This window comes from Penicillium expansum (genome assembly GCF_000769745.1).
Source record: "Penicillium expansum strain MD-8 chromosome Unknown contig211, whole genome shotgun sequence".
In the NCBI taxonomy this organism is placed as follows: domain Eukaryota; kingdom Fungi; phylum Ascomycota; class Eurotiomycetes; order Eurotiales; family Aspergillaceae; genus Penicillium; species Penicillium expansum.
The window spans coordinates 117897-138709 of NW_015971430.1; the positions used below are offsets into that span (position 1 = coordinate 117897).

Consider the following 20813-nt stretch of genomic DNA (forward strand, 5'->3'; position numbering starts at 1 on the left):
CATCGACATGAGAATAGCTCTGAAGCTCATGTTCAGTGATATTCAGCGCGACTCTTCTGACGTTGAATGTAGAAAGGGAAGAAGATTAAGCTTGGCCGGGGAAGTCGGGAGGGCGGACAAATCAGCTGAGTCAATCTGGCCACTTCTCTTTCTTTTCTTTCACAACTTCCTCTGCCTTGGACTTCCTTTTTCTCTTCTGCTTTTTATTCCCAATTTTAATTCAAAATGGCCACCCCCGGCCAGCCCAGCCCTGAGCAGATGGCGGCTATGCAACAACAGTTCGCCGCCGAAGCCGCCAAAAGAGGGATGACGCCCCAGCAATTCGCCGCAAAGCAGCGTGAACAGCTGACTGCCGATGCTGCAAAGCTCGGTCTGACCACTGAACAATATGTTGCGCAGTTGCGCATGCGAGCAATGCAAGCCCACCAGCAGCAACAGAAGATCCAGGCTGAACAACAGGGTCAAGCAGCACCAGAAGGACAACAAGCTCCGTCGCCCGCACCCCAGCAGCACCAACACACAACCACACAACAGGTTCCTGTGAACCCCAATAACCCCCCGGACCCAAAGGCAGTCGCAGTGGCCAACTGGTTGCGGTCGCAAAACCTCAAGCCTCGCACATGTATCATGGATGGACAGCGCAAGGACATGTTCAAGGGTGAGCAGCGACCAAGATCCAAATATATTACAAGGAATCACTATCTAACATGATTTTCTTCAATGCAGTGAAGCGCGCAATTCGAGCCATTGAATCCCCCGCCTATGCCAAAGCCGCATCAAAGAAGAACTCCCTCCTCCCCCCAGTGACCGATCGCGCCTCCGCCGAGAACGTTTTCAAGCTTCTTCCACTTTCCCTTTTGGCTCTCCGAGTGAGCAAGGTTGATCCCCATGAAGGACACAACCATGCCAAACCCAAGAACCGCACCAAGGGCCTATGGACCGTGAAGATCGAACAGCACCAGGAGACCGACCCCATGATGCATTATGTTTGGTTGTATGACGGCCCACAGTGGAAGCAAAAGGCCATGGCTGCCGCCGTGGTCGCGGGTATTTTCGCTGTTGTCCTGTTCCCGTTGTGGCCTATGATTATGCGCCAGGGAGTGTGGTATCTGAGCGTTGGCATGATGGGGCTGTTGGGTCTCTTCTTCGCCATGGCTATCTTCCGTTTGATACTATTCTGCATTACTGTCTTCACCGTCGCCCCGGGTCTCTGGCTATTCCCCAATCTGTTCGAGGATGTTGGGTTCTTTGACAGCTTCAAGCCTCTGTGGGGCTGGCAAGAGGTATGCATCCATTTTCTTCTTCTCATGTTCTTGGAAATAGTAAAACTGACCATTCAACCCTACAGACAAAAAAGAGCAAAAAGTCTAGCAAATCCAAGGCCTCAACCTCTGCTCCCGCCCCAGTTACCGCAGCTGCTCCCTCGGCTGCTCCCCCAGCAAACGCCCCCTCGGCAACCACAACCTCCGCCGAGCCCACTTCTACCCCGTCTGCAGTCGCAGCGCGACGAGGTCTGACTGCAAGTGTGGAAGAGGTAGAGGAGTAGTGCTGCTACGTTCTGAACGACATTCAAAGCCGATAGATCAGAATTGGTCTTATGTTGTCTTATGTGGGTGCTTATTTCAAACCATCCGAGCTTTGTATTTTCAAGATCCTTATTCCATGTTCATTCTGGCGTTTTGGGCCTTGCTCCTGAGAATTGATATCATTGGAAATGCCCTTATTTCCCTCGGTTTTTGTCTTTACTTCATTGCACAACTTCTCTTCGAGTTGCATGTAGCATTAAACTGATGTAGACTTCTGTTGTATTCAAATACTGTAGACAGTAGACAAGAAAATCTGGTAATGTACAGCCTCGGTTCTATGCTCTATGCTCAATATAAACCCACTCTCCGTGGCTGATAGATCTCCAATAGAAAACAGAAGACAGGAAATACCGAGTTCACACGAGAAACGGACAGATTGTTTCCAATGCAGAAATGAAGGAAATAGCATAAAACGGGGTATATTCAAGAACAAATTCCAATAGAAACACAATCGAAATGAAGAGAAGTAATGCATACATATGTATTATAGACAAAAAAGGAACTGACGTATGCACGCAAGCATTGGTATCACCGATGTGCCTAATAAGAGAATGGATATGATAGGCTCTCAGATATGCAATAAATGCAGAAAGGGTATTTGATGCCGAGGAAGGCCGAGGCCCAAATGACAGATATATCAATGACAGATGCGAGAAAGGAAAGAGGGTATAGGGAATGCATCTCAAGGTGTTGTCGTGAGAAAAATATCGTAGTAAAGGTCAACGTTGAGGATACGAGGGGGTATTGGAGTATTGGAGTTAGGGGAATGTGAAATGTCATAGATGTGATGTTGAGTCACAGCAGAGGAGGGTGATTTAGACCAGGGAACTCTTGATCAGCTTCGAATGTCGAGCAGTTCGTGGGGCATCACTTGCTGGGGCATCACTTGCTGGGGCATCACTTGCTGGGTCATCACTTGCTGGGTCATTGCTTGCGGCATGGGCACCGCTCTTGCGATCTTCGACGTGATCCCGCACTGGCTCGGATCCGTAGAACCGTTGCGTTGGAGACGTCGGAGACCAGGGGGATAGCATCTGTGGCGCGGTCGTGCAGGTGGAAGTAGCGGGCGTAGTGGTGTTTGCGATAGGAGGGGCGGGCGAGGGGAGCTTAGGGAGTGGGCAGTTGGGGGGTGGTGCAGATGGAGGCCCGATTGTTAAACCTAAACCGGGCATGCTCTTGCGGCGCAACATGCTCTGAGTAGCTTGGTTGTCTGGGTACACAGTGGAGACTCTCTTGCGCGGTATTGGGTCTTTCGGCGGAGGAGCAGGTTGGACCTCGGTTGCATTGATGGGTTTCCGACTCATGTTAGGGCGGCCCATTAGACTGAGCGGACGGGAAGATGCTCTGGGATCAGGTAGAGGACCTGTAGGAGGCGCTGTTATGGGCACCCGGGAGAAATTTTGGGTATTCTGTGTTAAACGGACGGTTTTGGTCAGGGCATCCTCTGAATTTGACGGTCGTAGTATGCGCCTGGCCTCCGATGAGTCTGTGTGGCGCGAACTAGCGACGCTGAATGTCGGAGATTGGGGAGGAGATGCAAAGGCGGACATATTTGGGTCGGTCTCGGCGTAGCGTACAAAGCCGTTAATTGATGAAGGAGGAGAGGCATAAGGGATGGGGGTCGGCCCGGATCTCGGAACGAATTTCTTGCTAAACGAGGGGACACTGAAATTGGGGGCTGGAGGTGAAGCACAGCGAATGAGAGCTTCGGGAACAGGCGGTCGGTGATCCCCTTGTGGCTCCTCTGTGAAGTCGGTAATGGGGGGAGGCTGAGGTGGTAGGGGCGTATATAAGGATTGTCGTTTTCCATGATTAGAAACGGGAGGGCTGCGTGTGTAGATGCGGTCAAGCTCTTCCGGCAGAGGCTCATCAGGCCTGAAAGCGCCGGTGCCTATTGGTGGCGAGTTGGGTACATTGGAAGAAGTGAATGACGACGAACGAATGTCAGATCCGATAGAAGCAGAGCCGTTGGTAGGATTTGTGGCCTCGGTCCGGCCAGTCGATACCGATCCGGATCGAGATTCAATGATTGAGTGACGATTGACCGACACATATGAACTGCGGCGAGATTGCCATGTTGCAGCACCGACAGATTGACCATCATCTTCCTCAGTGGGCGATTGGAGGGTCTGGGGTTGAAGGAAAAGACTGGAAATGCGATGGGGATCTTTCTTTACCATTTGTCGAACGCTTGATTTGGATTTTAGCTGAGGCATTGTGTCTTCATCTGAGTGTTTCTCTTGCGTAAATTTGCGTCCTCCTCGTTTTTCGATCTCAGCTCTAACGGCCACCAACCAGCCGATCATATCATCTGGGTTTTCGAACACCAGAAGAAAGTTGCGCGAGAACCGTCGGGCATTAGGTTTGTGAAAACCAAAGCGCGAGAATCGAGGCTTGGGGGGCTCCGGCACGGCGGAATCATCAGCTGTGGGGTTGTGAGAGACCTGAAGTACCCAATGTTTCCCGGGGATAGCATCACTAGCAAATGCGACAGATTTGGGCCCTAGCAGCAGCATTCTCTCCGGGAGACGGTCGTGCTTCCCTTCGCCTGCATATTGGAGAATGTAACCAGTGGTTGCTAGGACATATATTTTCTGAGTCCAATCCACTTTGTTGATGGTACCTGATACCGTCCGGAGATGCTTCTTTTGCTTTTGTTCTCGCTTTTTACGAGCGGCATCGGCGGCCTCGTCCTGCTCCAAGGGATTGGCAGGGTTATCGTCGGTAGAGCTCCTTGCGGTGGTGGCGTGCAGGCGCAAGATGGAATCTGCAGTGAGAGCAGGTGCCGGGAGGCAGGCATGCTTGGTAGATTGGGGATAGGCCTGGAACAATGGAGGAGGCTTCCAGCCATACTGTTCCTGGTTCGCATGTTTGGGGTCGGGTTTCGAACGGGAGGACTTGGATGGTGTGCGCGATCGTTCTGACGGGGAGGTAATTGTAGGGGAGGTAATGGTGGGATTGGAGTCTATAGTTTGAGGGCTCATGATAGAGGGCGACAGGGTGGTGTCCAAGAGAATGGCAGTTTGAGGTTCTGGCTGTGCCTCTATAATCTCCTCTAATTTGGGGTCTGCGCGCGAAGACTTGTGACCAAAGAGATTGCGCAGACTGGTCTTGGAGGATTGCCTTTTGACCGGGCCCTGGAGCGGAATGGGACCTTCTGATCCATTGGTACTGGGATATTCGGTTGGCCGAGGCCGTTGTACCCGTTTTTGAACAGCTGGTCGACTGAAATTGGTCTGTAGGGGCGCAAGTCGACGACCTCTGCGTTCGCCAATTGATGGCTGATCTGCATTCATTGTTGATGGGCGTGCTCAGGGAAGTTCCACACAGTTCCACACAGCTCCAGACAGTTCAAGATTTCAAGATTCCAAGATTTCAGGACGTTGAGCGCATTGGAGAAAAAAGGAGCGACAAGATTTAATATAGGCAATGATCATCGGAAGGGAACGTGGGCATGGAGTGTTTCGACGTCATGGCACGTCTGACACCAAATAGCCGTTGGGAGTATATCTATAAATATGTAATTAAGATAAATCGAAATTGAGACCGAAATCGAGGAACGACCCTTTCGGGAGAGAAGAAAACATTCAAAAAAAGAAAAAGATAGAAAAAAAAAGACACTCCAGCAGGATTCCAAGGGGAAATTCGTATTCAGACTAGTTCCAATCGCCAGTGGGGGGATCTACTGGTGATAGTGTGCGGCCAGACCCGGGGGGGGGGAAAAATAAAGAAGAGTGCAAATTCGAGGTGATCACCTAGATAGTCGGACCACATTTCAATCCCTGACCAGGATCAACAGCACCCATCAGATCAGCGCCGTGATCACAATGTTGTGCCATTGTAACATCCTTTTGGGTGAATCCGCGTGGGCGATGGGTTGTCCAGTGCACATCGACCGAGCCGATCCGCTAATGGGGGCGTCAGCCTTCATTTCTTTTTTTACCTAGGCACCGACGATTTTAAAACGTTCCACTTACCACTGTCATAGTGGGATGATGTTTCTTGGATGCACTCTCGGCTGCAATCATATTAACAAACGCCTATAGGCTGTCAGTTTATCAATTTATCCTGCAGAAGCACTCTGTAGAAGCAGCCCCAGTTAGAGGGGGGAAAAAAAATAAAAATAACTCACCACAGCCTTGAAATAGCTCTTAAAATGAAACGTTTTCGTGATCCCCATCCCATCTCCATCCTGCGCCCAGCCCTGCTGCAATAAAGCGTCGGCGTCTCGGGCAAGTTGCTGCGCATCCTCGCCCTCGGCGAACTGAAACGCGCTGGATGCCATTCTCGGGAATGGGCGCGTGAGGGGAAATGCGGGTGCGTGCAGGCTAGAGAGTCGGGTGAGAGGTCGTGTATTTGAGATGTTTCTCGCACAGAGACGCATGGAAGTAAGACCATTCATCTTTTTAAGGTACTTTGTACATATTTCGCAGAGAGAGAGGGATTGGAGAGTCCAAAGGTTGAGGGCGCACGGGCCAAGAGTATCTTATCGGAGTTCTTTGGAGACGACAATGCTATTCTTGTTCTTATTATCTGTATATATTTATATAGATATATTTATATTTATATATATCTGTTTACTCCGTATATATACATATGGATATGTCTGTTTATTCTTGAAATATTTGCCATAGAACTGCCGAGTTTAACAATCGTTCCAAATCTTTGCCTCTTTGCCTGAACCCCAAGCCGCATTGCGTTTACCCATAAAAGAACAACTGGAATTATTTCTATTGGTATTATACATCTTCATAAGGATCCCGATAGAGACAAACAAATACATAGAAGTGTCATGCTGATGACGAATCTCAACACTTGAATTCGCTGTCGCGTTCTAACCACGTCCTAAAGTCTTTGAGACCTGGGTTGATTCTCTTTAGCTCAGGAATGTCGGCCTTGTAGCCCCCATCATGGAACCACTTGAACATATATCCCATATCCTTCATCGATGCCATAAAGATTGAGCAGAGGAATTGGAAAGTCGCCGGGATCGACTTGCCCGTCTTTTGTTGGAAAATCGACGCCATTTGGTCATATGTCAACTCATCTCCTGCCAAGGAGATACCCTTGTTTTGATATACCTCTGGATGTAGGAAAGCTTCGGCTCCGAAGAATCCAATGTCATCCGTCGCCACCATCTGTAAAGGCTTCCCCTTCAACGCCATCTTGAAGCTAGTCGCGAAAACCTTGCCGAAGAATCCCGGAACGAGGTTCTCATAAAAGGCAGTCGGTCGAAGAATTGTCCACCGCATGTCGGTATTCTTGCTTCGCTCGACGAGATGGTGTTCGATGTTGTGCTTATTGATGAAGTGCGGGACTTTAGTCGGAGTCGTATAAGAGACATCTCCTCCTCGATCAACGGAACTGTACACGAAGAATCGGACTTTCTCCTTAAGTGACTCATCAATGAGTGCCTTTCCTTGCGACTCCTCTAGCGCGCCGTTGCCAATTGCTACCTATGTAGGGCTAATTAGGCCAAGTGATTTCGTCAATGGAGTTGGAAAGCGCATACCTGAACACTGTAGACACCCCAGATGGGAGATTTGGAAACTTTGCGTGCATTTCGGAAGATAGCAGCGGGATCGTCCATGTTTCCCTCGACCAGTTTGATGTTGGATGACAACTGTGCCAATTTCTGGGCAGATGAGGATTGGGCATTGCGTGTGACAGCAAGAACTTCAAAAGATGAATTTCTAGCAATTAGGCTACTGATGAGCGCACCTCCTTGCTTCCCTGTCGCACCAGTAATTAATACTGCAACCATTGTGTAGACGAAACGCTCTGCTGCGTTGGCTGTGTGTATGTGAGGGCGAATGATGAGATCTCCCGAGAATGCCCATTAAATATATATCGAAGGGGTCTGTAAATTAGCAATACTGATTAGGGAGAAGAGTCGAGAAAAAAAAAATCAAATGTCAACTCTGGCATAAAACTACAAATGTATATGTCATTATTAGTTTTCGGGCTTCATCTCAATCCCGCGCGGAGCAAATTTACATATATGCCCCGAAAAGAAGCAATCGTTGACTAATGGCATTTACTTGGAATTGAAATTAGTAAATTAGTAAATTAATTCGTTTATTCTTGGAATAGTATCACGGCAATGAAATATATCCCGACTATAGATTGGTTACCAAGCTTATACTACGCTGGCTGCTTACAAAACAAGAAACCCCGACTTCCGACCTTTTTGCAAGTAGAAGCTATTGCAAGCTTAACAATTTAGAGCAATGTATAAACTTATCACAGATTTTGGTGCGACAGGACATCAGGGCGGTTCTGTCATTCGCACTATTCAACAGGATAAGACCCTCTCTCAGAGGTAAGATTCGTGGTATCACTCGCGATGCATCCAAGCCGGCTGCCCAAGCTCTCGTTAAACAGGGCGTCGATGTCAAGATGGTAAGATCCCCTATTACTCATAGCATATAAACAAATTCGATGTTTATACAATGAACTCAAAGGAGAAGGAGTCACTTGTTCAAGTATTCGAAGGCAGCCATTCAGTCTTCCTTGTGACCACTCTGAACTGGAGACATGTCGGATCCGATGCTAAAATGGTCCATGAAAAGTTGCCGATGCAGTCAAAGAGGCTGGGGTGCAGCATCTGATTTTCTCGTTTCTGCTCAACGTCAGAGACATCGGGTGGTCGGCTCAAGCATGTCCCTCACTTTGACCACAAGGCAGAGGTCGAGGAGTATATTCGATCGATTGGGGTGCCAGCTAATTTCATACTGCCAGTTTATTTTATCTTCAGCTTTCGGCGGCGGCAGGCTGTTACTCCCCTACACGTACCCTCACTGAGTTTGAGCCGGTCACTAGAAAAGAAACCCGATTTGTTCAGGTGGATGCCAATACTTACAAGAGTTTGAAGGAGAGCCACGCGCTGCTCGAAAAGTCTGCTTATCGAGTGACGAGTCGGGAAGATTTCTCGAAGCAAAGCAAAGACTCGCTTTAGTAAATTAGGAGACTATCAGCCGCAGATCGTGATCCAAGCGTTTGCCTAGATCTCGAATTGCTAAAGGAACGAATGGAATTTATACACGAACACTAAGACTACTTTAGCGTCAGCGCAAAAGTAACCTAAGAACACGGTCAATTAAAAAAAATAAAAGCGACCGATTCTCTTGAACGAAGCGTGTCGTCTGCTTACGTGAAAGGATTCTATGAGCCTACGGGTTTCCCTGAAGTTACCCCGTTTTTTCTACTCTCCCCCGTTGACAGTGCCACATGGCCACCACACTCCATACTTCGGGATTGACTCCCAACAAAGATAAAAGAGATGAAGTTAACGAGGCATTTCCTAGGGAGGCATCAATCAAGAGGTCGGAATATCTTCCTTCTCGGGGCTCTGGAAATGACAATGAATTCCGTTGTGATATTTGCAGCAAAACTTACTCACGGCGTATGTTCTTGCGCTCAAATGGTCCTACTAAATCAGTAGAAACAGATCTATATCTAACATGCTATCATACCAGATGATCTACGAGATCGACACCGACGTCGATGTATCGCCAAAGGAGACCAGGGCCGCAGATCCAAACAGAAGTCCTGTGAAACCTGCGCTCAAAAGAAAATCCGCTGTTCTTTGTCCCGCCCTAGCTGTGCTCGGTGTGCTCAATTGGGTATCTCATGTAAATACCCTTCCAGCAGGGAGTTGGGGATGAATTTACGCCTGGTCAACACAAAGGCTCCAACTATTCAGGAACAGTCACAGGACATCAATTTCACGACCTCTGAGCCCTCACAGTCTACCGAGATGAACACTGTATCAATGGATGACACTCTTGATAAAGGCTATCAGACATCTTTCGATCTCAACGCTCAATTACCTGACAGATGGCCAGCTTTCGATTTTGAGAGTATGCAATTTACAGAGGATACAATGGCAAATGGCCTTTGGCCTTATCCAACTGAGATAACTGGGAGCTCTCTAATATGGAATCAAATTTCAGAGTTTGAACCAATTCAACCTGTTCCGACCGGGTCTACTTCAACTTCCGACCGATCTATTCCAGGGTATCTCGGTCTCATCCAACAAACTACAGAAACTGAATCCTGTCCACCTGCACCGAGTGGCCAATCGAATTCCTCTTCATTCGAACGTATATGGCTCGACAATGCCAATGAAGACGAGCGTTCAATGTCCGTCAACCTGGACAACAGGCTTTACAGTCCCTCTCAACTCATCTTCGGGCACAAATTCATGGTCGGTCTGGGACATGAAATCCGGACTGATACCAACAGTCTGTGTCAGGAGATTCTCGAGCACCTGCGAGAATACCCTAGTCTCATTCTCGACCGAGACTTCTGGTCCCCCTTTATCCACCATAGATTATACCGCTGTTCTTTGGGCGGAATGGCACCACCAATGACAGACGCCTTAGCTTGCGTAGGTGCCTATGCAAGCACAGCCGGCTCAGGTTCGGGGTTTGTCGATCGTGTGATTTCCCAAGAGCGGGAGAAGCTTGTGCGGAATTTCCACAGTTACACCGATACCCTTGAATTCTGCCTGGCTGCTATGCATGCTGTATGCATTTATCAGATTATGGGACTGTTCGGTGACAGCTTCTTACCCGCTGCTGTTAAGAAGCCCATGTTTAGCAATGGAAGCGAGGAGCGGCGACAGGAGTTTGAAAGATCTGCCGAACTCTATAGCTCATTCTTGTTGAAGGTGATCTAGGTACAGCCATTCAAAATATAGTTGATTTTTACTCACAACATGAAGATGACCCGACGACTATCGAGTGTGCATTCAAAGGCCCTGCAAATCCATCACAAGGATGAAACCGATTGGAACCAATGGAAATTCATGGAATCTCTTCGGCGGAATTTGTTCTTCGTTCATATAATCAACATCATGGAGTCGAAGACCAAAAGGTTAGGCGAGAACTACTTTGAGCCACTGAACGACAACATGATACTCAGACTTCCACTTCCTGCCCCGGAACGAATGTGGCGAGCGTGCAGCACCAAAGAGTGGATGCTTGCGCGTGTACAAACACTGGGACGTTCGATCCCATCCAAGTCCCCTGAAAGTGGCGGTGAACCGACTCTTCAGACACTGGGAAATGTCTTGCAGGCAGTCCGTGCAGGGAAGGTGAATTTCGCGTCGTTGTTGCCACTTACTCGCATGATCCTGGCGAGCGCTATTATTTCCCCCCCTGGAACGGCATCATTCTAGCTAAGACCTTGAAGCGCCTATGATTTAGGTTAAGTGGTAAAGTTTAGGTTGTCATGTGTGTGAATTGTCTCATCTCGAATGACTAGCTCAATTTTACTCTGAGATCAAGAAGCGGCAAGAGGTGAGGACTAAAAAGGGAGAGGTCCCCAGTGCCAGGTATAATCTGAGATGTACTAGAATTACGTACCTATGGAAGCGTCTCATTCGGAAGAAATCCGTATGCACGTAATACAGTAGATTTCGAAAACAGATTACCCCCCTCAGACACTGACGCTTTCCTTCCCAGCACCCCACTCCCATCGTGCTAGACCTAATTGGGATAAGAAAGTCATTTATTGTACACCCCTCATGTATTTCCGGTACATCGCTGAAGTTACCGTAATTACAGTTCCCCGGCATTAGGCAGACAGGGAGGTTCTAAATTCCCCGCTTGTGTCCCGTAATGTGCAGGCAATCAAAAGAGGGGCCTGAAGTCTTCGAAGTGCCCACAACCTTGCCCCACAAACGAGCGATTCAGGTTGACTATCTTTGATCATCTCACATTTCCACGAAGATGCAGTGCCTAGGTATTCCCATTGATCACCGGCTGCGGTTTATCATTCGTGAAGCACCGTCGATAGATACGAGTCGGACACACTCTGAGCACGTTCACCTTCTTTATGAGTTTGGGACATCCCTCAAAGTTGATGACAGTGACTATCCGTTATATGACCTGAGTTTTGCCCTTGAAATGGCGCGACCTGAATCCAAGGGAGGCGTATTGATTGCGTTGTTACAGCCCCATTCCAAACAAGATAACTCAGATGGCTTCTTGGCAGGCAGGCGCGACTGTGCGACTCTCGAAGCTGTATCCGATTTGGTGACTGCCGTGAACAATGCCAAAGTATGCTTTGATGATACTAGCGTGTTTGATGCTATACCTCTCCTCGATGAGGCCGCCACAAGCGCAGATATCTCAACTATCATTGCAGATGCGCACGACGTGTTCGCGGATATGGTTAGAGTCAAAAATCCAGAAATTGTTATATGCTGCTTCAGGACAGAGTCCCGGAACACACTTGTTCGACGGCTTTGCAGCCGCGGAGTAGGCTGGAGCTTCCACGATGAAAAATCGGCGTCAAACCCAATTGAGGCAGGACTGTCTTCTATACGCGTCAATGCATTCCATCCGAGCTATGCGATTAATCACTATCCGATATTTTGCTCTCTAAGGCGACTACTCACTCTAGAGTTCACGAAGGCATTCGCTCTCTTGAGGCATAAATGGACCGAAGAGCCATGGATGACGTCGTTGAGAAGTGAATGCCGTCAGGCGGCAAGAAACACTGCTGATGGTAAGTCCCCTGGTCTGCTTGTGGCCATAACGTTTTCAATTTCAGCTAAATCTTATCGTACAGCCAAAGATGATCGAAATGTTTGGAGTGAACAATATCTCAGAGCACGCTGGGAAAGTCTTGTTGCGTCCCTGGAAACAAGTTTCGAAAAATGTTTTTTTCGCGGCATTGGTGATACTGGGTCCGAAGAAATCTATGATAATCTTGCGAGTTCTGGCATTACTTGGTTATGCTGCGATATTGCTTGGATTCTAGAAACACTGGGCCCGGCTGGTTATGAGCGCTTGGAGTTACCGTCGCGATGCTTGCATGTTTTCAAAGCCTGGTGCCAAAAAGCCTGGCCAAAGGTTCAACTTCAACACAACTTGAGCGGCTCTGGGGGATATTACAGCCATCTAGAGCTTTTGCTCATAACATCAAATCAACCGAATTCACTATCAAAGCAACTCGAGAACAGATTTTATAGCCTACTTCGCGATCTGAATCTCTCCTATGAGTGGTCTAGGAGTGAGAGTTTGGCGGACACTTATGACGCTTTCTCCAACTCAATTTCGCAAGGATGTGCATTTCGGAGGTTTGCAGCTGCTTTTGAAGATTCATTGGAAAGTTTTCTGCACTATAAGTTGTCCCAAAAGAAGCCCGGAATTCGTCAACAATTTAGCTCTTTATCACTCAATTGAAACGAAACACGAAGGATTGCGATCGACCAGATAGTAACTAAATTAAAACATGTATATTCCGATTCCTCACTCAGATATTGCTTAACTGTCACCGCGCATCACATTGTTATGCAGCTAAAGAGCGAAATTCAACCTATCTAGCTCATGATGAGAGTACTACCGACTGTTCTTCGTGGAGATAGTTTTCTTGGTGGGATAGTTACGTGTTGTATGTGGTACTGACCTCAAAATATAGGATGGATCAAAATCCCCCCGTCGCATACCCCATCTCCATCGCTTGCTGTATGCGTTTCAGAAAGTATGATCTGCCTAATGCCGGGGAATTGCAATTACGGTAATTTTGGTAATCTACCGGAGATACATCAAGGAAAAACGGTTGGACTACAGTATCCTTGACCTGACTAAGTTTAGCATATTCAGAGTGGGGCGCTGGGAAAAAAAGCGTGTGTGTCTGGGGGGTAATCTGTTTTCGAATCCTACTGTACAACAAGCCTGGAAAGTAAGAGAGTGATATCAAACTACATTTAACATTTAGCACTAGTCCTAATCAGTCCCGAGTGGTCTGGCCCCGGATGTTCCGGGAGAAACAAAGCCACAAGCCCTCGATGTGACCCAGGTTTGAGAGTATAGTGATTTCACAGATGATACTAAAAGCGGTTTCTTTTCTTCGAATCAGACCCTCGGCTTCATTGACTATAACTAGTCCTGGCCGGAACCGGACAAGGATCAACCCCAACCTCCGGCAAGAATGCCACATCGTCTCTACCGTGTCCTTGGTGCTGGGACAGACCGAGGACCTAATGTTGCACTAACGTATTTATGAATGTACTGCTAGATCTAGATGTATTGTTAGATCGGGCTCGACATACTCGCAGTGCTCGTGCTGCTCAGGCAATATCTGCCATTGAGATTGGAAATCATTGCATGGCCGGAAGAAATCAAATATCTTCACCTTACTACATTGTATACTCACATACTGACAACCATAAAGAAATTTGTTCGGCCAATAATAATGGTATAATCCATAACTGGGATCGCTTAGTCGCGAAAACCTATAGCATACATGACAAACCCCCCAGATCGCAAATCTTGTCTTTCGCGTCAAAGCAAGCACAGAAGATAAAAGACAATTAATTTTTAGAAACCCGCGCCTTCTAGTTAAGTTCGCCTTATAATCGAAGTGCACAAGGCCAAAAAGCCACAGACCGGGAGTAGAATATCCACCGAGCGTCGGGTGCAAGAATTAGAGCCAGCCACGCACAGCGTAGGATTGACGTCGATAAAAACATGCACAGCGTAGAAATGTGAAAAGGCTCATAGATTCCTATGGCAGTGGTTTCAGTTCCATCACTACTCCCACTGGATATGGGTATTCATAGCAAAAATAGAAAACCAAGAACACAGCCATCATGGATTGAGGTTGATGCTGTTGCGGCGCGAATTGGCGCGAGAGTTCACTTGAGAATTGACCCGGGAGTTGCCTCGGCTGCCGAGCGTTGGGCGGATGCGGAGGTCTTGCCGGGAGCGCGCATATGAACTGGCGCGAGATGCCGGAGGGATCTTGGATCCTCGTCGGCTCTGGACCTGCATTTGGTGTCGAGCATCCTCTAGCTGCTGGGCGAATGGAGAACGCTTGCGCAAGGTGGGGCCCTTCCAGTAAATGATATAGACCGCAACGACAAGTGGTACGGAGATGCAGACTAGTAGAATGTTAGATCGATGAGTCAAGTAGGGAGATAGGGCAAGATAGACGTACAGAGAATGGTCGAGGCGTATTCAAGATGATGCTCGCCACCGATATCTGTCAAAGATTGTCAGTATAAGAATGCGAAAATTGATTGCATGTGGCAACTTACTTGTGAAGAACGGCGTGGCCGGAATGGTGAGGACACCGGCAAGGAAGTCTCGCGACCACCCATTGCCACCTGTCGCAGATGCAGAGTATGGTCCGTAGGCGCAGATCATGTAATCAATTGTGGCCATGTAAATAGCATAATTGGCAATACCGATAATGGCAGCAAAGATCATAGATCCAATCCAGTGGCACTGGGGCAGACTGGTCCAGGCGAATCCGATCAGACCGATGGGTAGGCAGGGGGCAGTATACAGCAGCCACCACAAACGAGACTCATACTGTGCCCGTTCGCTCTCCGGATTATCACGGCGCTCTTTGACATTGCGTTTGATGATCGGGAAGAAGGAGAACCAAGCGATGAAGTAGCCCACCAGAATTGGGATGAAGGCCAGACCCTTCTCCCAGGTGTTGAAGCCCCACTGGCCGTACACAAGGGAGAGCGACTGGATGAACATGAAGATAAGAGCGTCACTGAAACCACTCAGCAGAGAAAGCACCAATACAATGGGCTCAGTCAGGAACATCTTGAAGGGACGAATCCAGGTAGCCATAAGCTCACGAGGCGGGAAACGCTGGCGGAACGACACGCCCTCTGTGGGACCGTAGATATTAGGGTTCTCTCCGGTCTTGCGCATATTTTTGGCAATCCGATCCATCATCACGGTAGTTCTGGTTTCTGGGACGAACAGGTAATGGGCAACTTGCACGAAACCACCGAAGATCAACTGAATCCAGATATTCCATCGCCACGGCAGGAACGCCTCGACGAAGCCACCAACCACGGGGCCAAGCACCGATCCACCAACTGATGAGAACACGACAGCGGCCACGGCGTATTGTTGCGAATCAGGTTCCCACAGATCAGCAATCATTCCCAGGGTGACAGAGCCACCGGCAGAAGAGAGACCACCGAGGGCACGACCAACCATGATGGAGGCAAAGTTGGGGGCCAGAGCCACGGGGAGCTGAAAGACGTTGACAAGGAACAGAGATGCCTGGAGAATGGGCTTACGACCCAGTTCCTCACTCCACGGTGCCCAGAGTTCACAACCGAAGGCATAAAGAACCAAGAAGATCATGGCACCACAGCGTGCAGCCTGCATGGAGACACCGAACTCCTCTGAAATTCCTGTGGCGGCGTTCGAATAGAGCGATGTATTGAAGTTCATCGATGTCTGTACGAGGAAGATCACGGTGATAATGGTCCACTTCTTTTTTTCACTAAAAGAGTATCCCAGTCGATCGTAGCACATGTCCTCAGTGAGCTCGACTACCTCATCGGGTGTGGGTGAGGCCTCCTCGAGCTGATCCTCTTCCTCTAACTTTTCAGTAGCGGCATTGACAACGGCTTGGGCGTGGGCAGCTTCTGCTGCCTGCACGGTATCCCTCGCGGGTTTCTCGGAGTTGATCGCCATTGCTCCTGTGACGTATAAGTAGTAGTATAAGGTAAACTGGTATCAAGACCAGTGATAGTAGAAGAAACCCCAGAAAATGAGGACACAAGAAGCTTGGAGAATATCAATAGAAAGAGAGAGAGAGAGAGAAGTAAAGAAAAGGGAAAAAGAGGAAACAGGAGGAATTAAATACAGAAACGGAGAGAAAAAGGCAAGAGCCAAATGCAGGAAAGAGTCAATGTTTCCAGGGTTCAACTTGTCAATACATTTCCATTACAGTCCTAGTACAGAGTTTCCAGTATGTCACTCTCCACGTTTCTGTGATCGACCAGAAATTAATTGTTTAATTTATTACCAGATGTACCTGAATACTTGGTACTTACTATACACTACACACTACGTCCATTACATGGGTACATAGGTACATAGGTACATGTATACACTCCAGACGGGATGCCGATGTCCATAATACCCCACTTTTTCTTTTTCTCCAGACTTCTCTCTCCACGACTCTCCAGACTCTCCAAAGACTTTTTGCCTTTTTTTGATCCCTTTGGACACAACTGCTGCAATTTTCAATTCATTACCTAAAACATAAAAGAGTTTAGGTGAAAACATTTGATTCTTTCTGGTACTTCCAGGGCTAATTAGCCGGAATAGGAAGCTCGCATTGGGGTAATCGGACCCACCTTGGAGAAAACTATGACCATCTCCAGCCAACTTCCCCGTTGCCGCTCTGGGCCGAGAGAATGTCCGCTTCGAGTCTGTTATCTTTTACATGCAACATCACGTCGACATCACCAACACTACTCTAGAAGATCGGGATATCAAACCCCATATGCCCCGCGAAGTAAGGAGTCCGATTATTGCTGACCGTGCCCGACCGCATGGTTCCCCATATGTGATGGACATTCTGCATGGTACGGAGTGGACTCCATACAAAGTCGATGAAAATGACAAAAGGGGCTGAAAAAAAAAAACGCCGGGGAAAAATACACCCATGGGTTGCTTCCATCAAACCACCCAACTCGACTTTGTCTTTTATTAAAACAAGATATTGCCAAGTCGCCCATTACTTGCCTTCGCCGTATGTGACGTCAGGTCACTACAAGAGGCCAAGTCGTTCGTCAATCATATCCAGGACAGGTACTGCGGCTAAAGGGCACCAAGAATCGCCATGGCGGTCCATCTTACGGGCGTGGCGTTGATCGTCATCAGGGCTGGAGGGCCATAACTCTTGTTCTGACTCTCGGAGTACGCTTACCTTGTGATCGGCTGACCATTGGCTTTTTTTTTTTTTTTTTTTTTTTCCCCTCTCTTTTTATTTCTTTCCTAAATGCCGGCCCGATTCTCATATCCTAGAAAAGAAAAAAAAGAGAGAATTTACTCGGCGGTCTCCCGGCCTTGCGTTCCAGAACACTTTTTGGAAGGCTGTCAATTACGTACTTGTCAACCAAACATCTATAACCACACGGCCTGATCGGAATCCCTTGCAGAGGGCACCTAACCCTTTCACTGTTACATTTCCCCATGATTCCTGATCCTCACCCGCGATTGCCCACTGGGGTAAAAGACTAGAAAGAAGGTTTTCCAGGTCACATCACCCTTGAGCGCCCGACCCAAGGGCGCCCAAGGGGGAATATATTGTTGTCCGGAAACAACCACAACAGGACATCGCACGTACCCCGAACCCGGACTCTAGTACATACCTGCACATGGCAAATCAACTTGCTGCGATCGACAAAATCATATCTAGAGCGCCACGCGACGCTTTGATGATCTTTGCGGCGATCCTAAAGCCGAAATTTGTTTACATGTAATCTGTGTATAGAATCCTGACTCTTAGAATTTGTAAATTTGTGCGCCACTCGGAAAAACCGGCGTATGTTGTATCTCTCTTGGCCTGCGCGCAACCAGGGGCCAAGATATGATTTGCTGTGGCTCGACCTTAGTACCTGTGGACACCTGGCCCATGTTCCGGAAGAATCCTATAAGCCCCGAGAGAAAGAATCCGAGCTTTACATGTTCACTCGGGGTGTAAAGGGATCCAGTCTGACGGTCTATAGGCTTCTCCAGGGCTAGAGCATTCCACAGTTCTCTCAAGACTTTGAAGCCTCAGGCACCAGTTTCCATAAAACGGGGGTTGTGTCACGTGACTAACCACGCGAACAAGATAATGAGTCAGCAGATCCTCACGTAAGGTTGGCTGGGCGGGATGGATGTCTGACGTTGCCTACAGATTAGAGCTTCAGCAATCATCATACATATTCTTCAACCCCTACACAGTTATTAGTTGAAGATGTCACCGGATCTGAATTCCCTTCCCCCATCCCGCTCATCTTCAACCTCGTCTTCGGTTCCGCAACGTAATATGCCCGCTCCTGCAACTGTTCCGGTCCCCGTGAACCCCAACACCGCCTCACCAAGGCCATCCCGTGGCTCAAGTATAGGCCGCCTATCGGTATCCGAGCGACGTCGGTCCGCTGCCGGCATGAATCTGAACGAGATACAGGGCACTAGTCCAGGAGCTAGCATCGACCTACCTGCATCTGACCACCGCGATCATCGCAGCTCGATCGGACATGCATTCCGCACAGCCAGCCCTTCTAGCCACGGTGGAAGCCCCATCTTCGCGACAGCAGATCCCCATCACCAACGCGCACCCTCTTTGGGGGAGCTACACCAAGAGCTGGAGCAAGAACAGGAGGCACAAGTGGTGGGTTGATCTTTATATTCGTGGAAGCCAAATTGTAGTAAGCTAATCGGGTAACCATGATGGAATATAGAACCGTCTTCTTCAGATGATCCGCAGCCAGCAAGCCCAATTGCATCAATACCAGCAGCAACACAACCCGCAATCAACCGCTGCAATCGACGATACAACCCCGGCATCGGAACGGTCGGCCTTCTTTCCTCCTGGCCCGGCAGCACCTCCAGCCAGCAACAGGTTATCTATCTCTTCTTCATTCTCAAACCGCCGAAACTCTCGACCTTCAAGTCAAGCGGCGTCGCCGAACCTGCGGCCGCTAGATTCGCGTGGGCCGGAGGGCGTGGAGCCATTCCCGGGGTTGCGGGATAGTCCATCTCGGCGCGGGAGCCGGGACGAGAGTGCCTTTTACCAAGCCGAGGCGAGCTCGCTAGCCCGAGAAAACGTGCTCCTTCGGCAACGGATCCGGGAACTAGGTAAGAAAATCCCAGGTTAGCGTTTTTAGCCTAATTCTGCGGAGTAACCCCGCCCCGAGATGTGGATCTCGATTTAAGCGCATATACTAATTTCCTCCACAGAGAGACAAATCGGTGGCCTGACAACTTCCCAGAGTGCGTCGTCTGCAACAACTACTTCAGGAATTGCGTCCGGGCAAGCGGGGACCGAAACCGCGGACCCGCCTGCCATGAATTCAACGCGAGACGGCAAAGACTGAAAAGCACACTCAGCACGAGTCTTGGCCCGACCCCCACAGGGCGATATGATTGATACAGGCGATACCCCGGATGTCAGCCTAATACTATGTTCAATACTCTACTGCAATACCATGACGGAAAATAACGACAGAAAACCCCTCAGCCCCCAGGCGACGGACATTGCGCGATTTTACGATCTTGGCGCATAGGTTTCCGTGAACGGTCGAGTCTTTTGAGTTCTGGCCGATGTTCCATTTTTCAAGGACAGGCGGTGTTTCCATTTCTTTTGTGGAAATGCGCAATGTAACTTTATGCGCTTTTCGTCAAAGTTGCAGTGTGATTTGTCTTATGCATGCAGGATGTATGGCCTGTTGCTGTTACTAGCAAACCTTCCCGATGGAAGCGTCGAGGTCTTAATATGGGAGACCTTGATATTAATGTAGAAATCCATGACATTACATGTTGCATCCACTGCGTTAGAAGTAAACACTCGGAGGTTGAATCTAGACACGTAGATTACTGTGTCTTCTCACACAGACTTGGCCATACTGATAAGGGAATTTCTCTGGATCTAGCTAGTATTTCCCATATTATATTCTATCCAAGTCTGAAAAGCAGCCCAAGGAACGAAACCAGCTCCTTAAAACTCGCCATAATCCCATCATAATACTTCTCTTCTAACAGCCCTAATATCAATGAATCACAAACCTCTAGTGAGATGACAGGAGTAGAAGCAAGACTAAGCTCATTCTGACACAAGCCAACATGGTCATTTCTCGCTCCAAAGCCCCTATAGTCAATAAAGGACTCCACAAAACTTTCAATCCTCCCCCGAATAACATCAACAGATAAGAAATTGCCCGCCGATAGGGTTTATAGTTCATCCAAGTACTGGAAAAGAACAAATTGATACCCTTAAAAGGACTTAGGCTAGAATAAGACTATATATAGTAATAGCTCGGTTAAGAGATAGATCGCTGACGTTAGAGGACCAGCATAAGCAAGTATAATCAGGAAAGCTTCTAATATAACTGTGACCAGTTAGGCAGTGCGTAACATATATTCTCTTTTATATAATATTAACTACTAATTTTATACTATTTTAGGCTGGTTTTACTTTAAATCTATATTCATATAGTACTTAAAGCTTTTAATCTATTTCTTAAATATAAGTTAATATGAATCTTAGTAGTAAGTAAGTATAACTACCTCCTAATACTAATATATAAGTAAAAAATAGTAATATATTAAAATAAGTTAGTACTTTATCTAACGTATTTCACCCCATAGCTGGACAAACCCTATAGTTAGCTGGACACCCCAAAACACCATAGTAAATGCGATATATTCTACACTTGTATCTCAACAACCACGCATT

At 48.1% G+C, this 20813-nt stretch overlaps 8 protein-coding genes across 8 annotated transcripts; 4 read left to right on the forward strand and 4 right to left on the reverse strand.

The window, feature by feature from the left end:
• Nucleotides 1-225: 225 nt before the first annotated feature.
• Nucleotides 226-1546, forward strand: PEX2_065370 (Sec62 family protein translocation protein; the record flags this gene model as incomplete). Its single annotated transcript, XM_016743808.1, has 3 exons — nt 226-658; nt 727-1283; nt 1349-1546. 3 exons carry the CDS (start codon nt 226-228, stop codon nt 1544-1546), a joined length of 1188 nt encoding a protein of 395 aa, XP_016594700.1.
• An 855-nt stretch (nt 1547-2401) lies between these two features.
• On the reverse strand, nt 2402-4882 carry PEX2_065380 (peptidase family M20/M25/M40 protein; the record flags this gene model as incomplete). Its single annotated transcript, XM_016743809.1, has 1 exon — nt 2402-4882. One exon carries the CDS (start codon nt 4880-4882, stop codon nt 2402-2404), a length of 2481 nt encoding a protein of 826 aa, XP_016594701.1.
• Nucleotides 4883-5341: 459 nt separating this feature from the next.
• Nucleotides 5342-5871, reverse strand: PEX2_065390 (4a-hydroxytetrahydrobiopterin dehydratase; the record flags this gene model as incomplete). The annotated part of the gene is made up of 3 exons (XM_016743810.1): nt 5342-5494; nt 5564-5626; nt 5719-5871. 3 exons carry the CDS (start codon nt 5869-5871, stop codon nt 5342-5344), a joined length of 369 nt encoding a protein of 122 aa, XP_016594702.1.
• A 523-nt stretch (nt 5872-6394) lies between these two features.
• PEX2_065400 (uncharacterized protein) lies at nt 6395-7350 on the reverse strand (the record flags this gene model as incomplete). The annotated part of the gene is made up of 2 exons (XM_016743811.1): nt 6395-7042; nt 7099-7350. 2 exons carry the CDS (start codon nt 7348-7350, stop codon nt 6395-6397), a joined length of 900 nt encoding a protein of 299 aa, XP_016594703.1.
• A 1714-nt stretch (nt 7351-9064) lies between these two features.
• Nucleotides 9065-10770, forward strand: PEX2_065410 (uncharacterized protein; the record flags this gene model as incomplete). The annotated part of the gene is made up of 3 exons (XM_016743812.1): nt 9065-9211; nt 9298-10260; nt 10315-10770. The coding sequence occupies 3 exons, from the start codon at nt 9065-9067 to the stop codon at nt 10768-10770; spliced, it is 1566 nt and encodes a 521-aa protein (XP_016594704.1).
• Nucleotides 10771-11323: 553 nt separating this feature from the next.
• Nucleotides 11324-12784, forward strand: PEX2_065420 (uncharacterized protein; the record flags this gene model as incomplete). The annotated part of the gene is made up of 1 exon (XM_016743813.1): nt 11324-12784. The coding sequence occupies one exon, from the start codon at nt 11324-11326 to the stop codon at nt 12782-12784; it is 1461 nt and encodes a 486-aa protein (XP_016594705.1).
• A 1407-nt stretch (nt 12785-14191) lies between these two features.
• Nucleotides 14192-16054, reverse strand: PEX2_065430 (uncharacterized protein; the record flags this gene model as incomplete). Its single annotated transcript, XM_016743814.1, has 3 exons — nt 14192-14484; nt 14541-14585; nt 14641-16054. 3 exons carry the CDS (start codon nt 16052-16054, stop codon nt 14192-14194), a joined length of 1752 nt encoding a protein of 583 aa, XP_016594706.1.
• A 2278-nt stretch (nt 16055-18332) lies between these two features.
• PEX2_065440 (uncharacterized protein) lies at nt 18333-19455 on the forward strand (the record flags this gene model as incomplete). The annotated part of the gene is made up of 3 exons (XM_016743815.1): nt 18333-18749; nt 18820-19216; nt 19319-19455. 3 exons carry the CDS (start codon nt 18333-18335, stop codon nt 19453-19455), a joined length of 951 nt encoding a protein of 316 aa, XP_016594707.1.
• Nucleotides 19456-20813: the final 1358 nt, after the last annotated feature.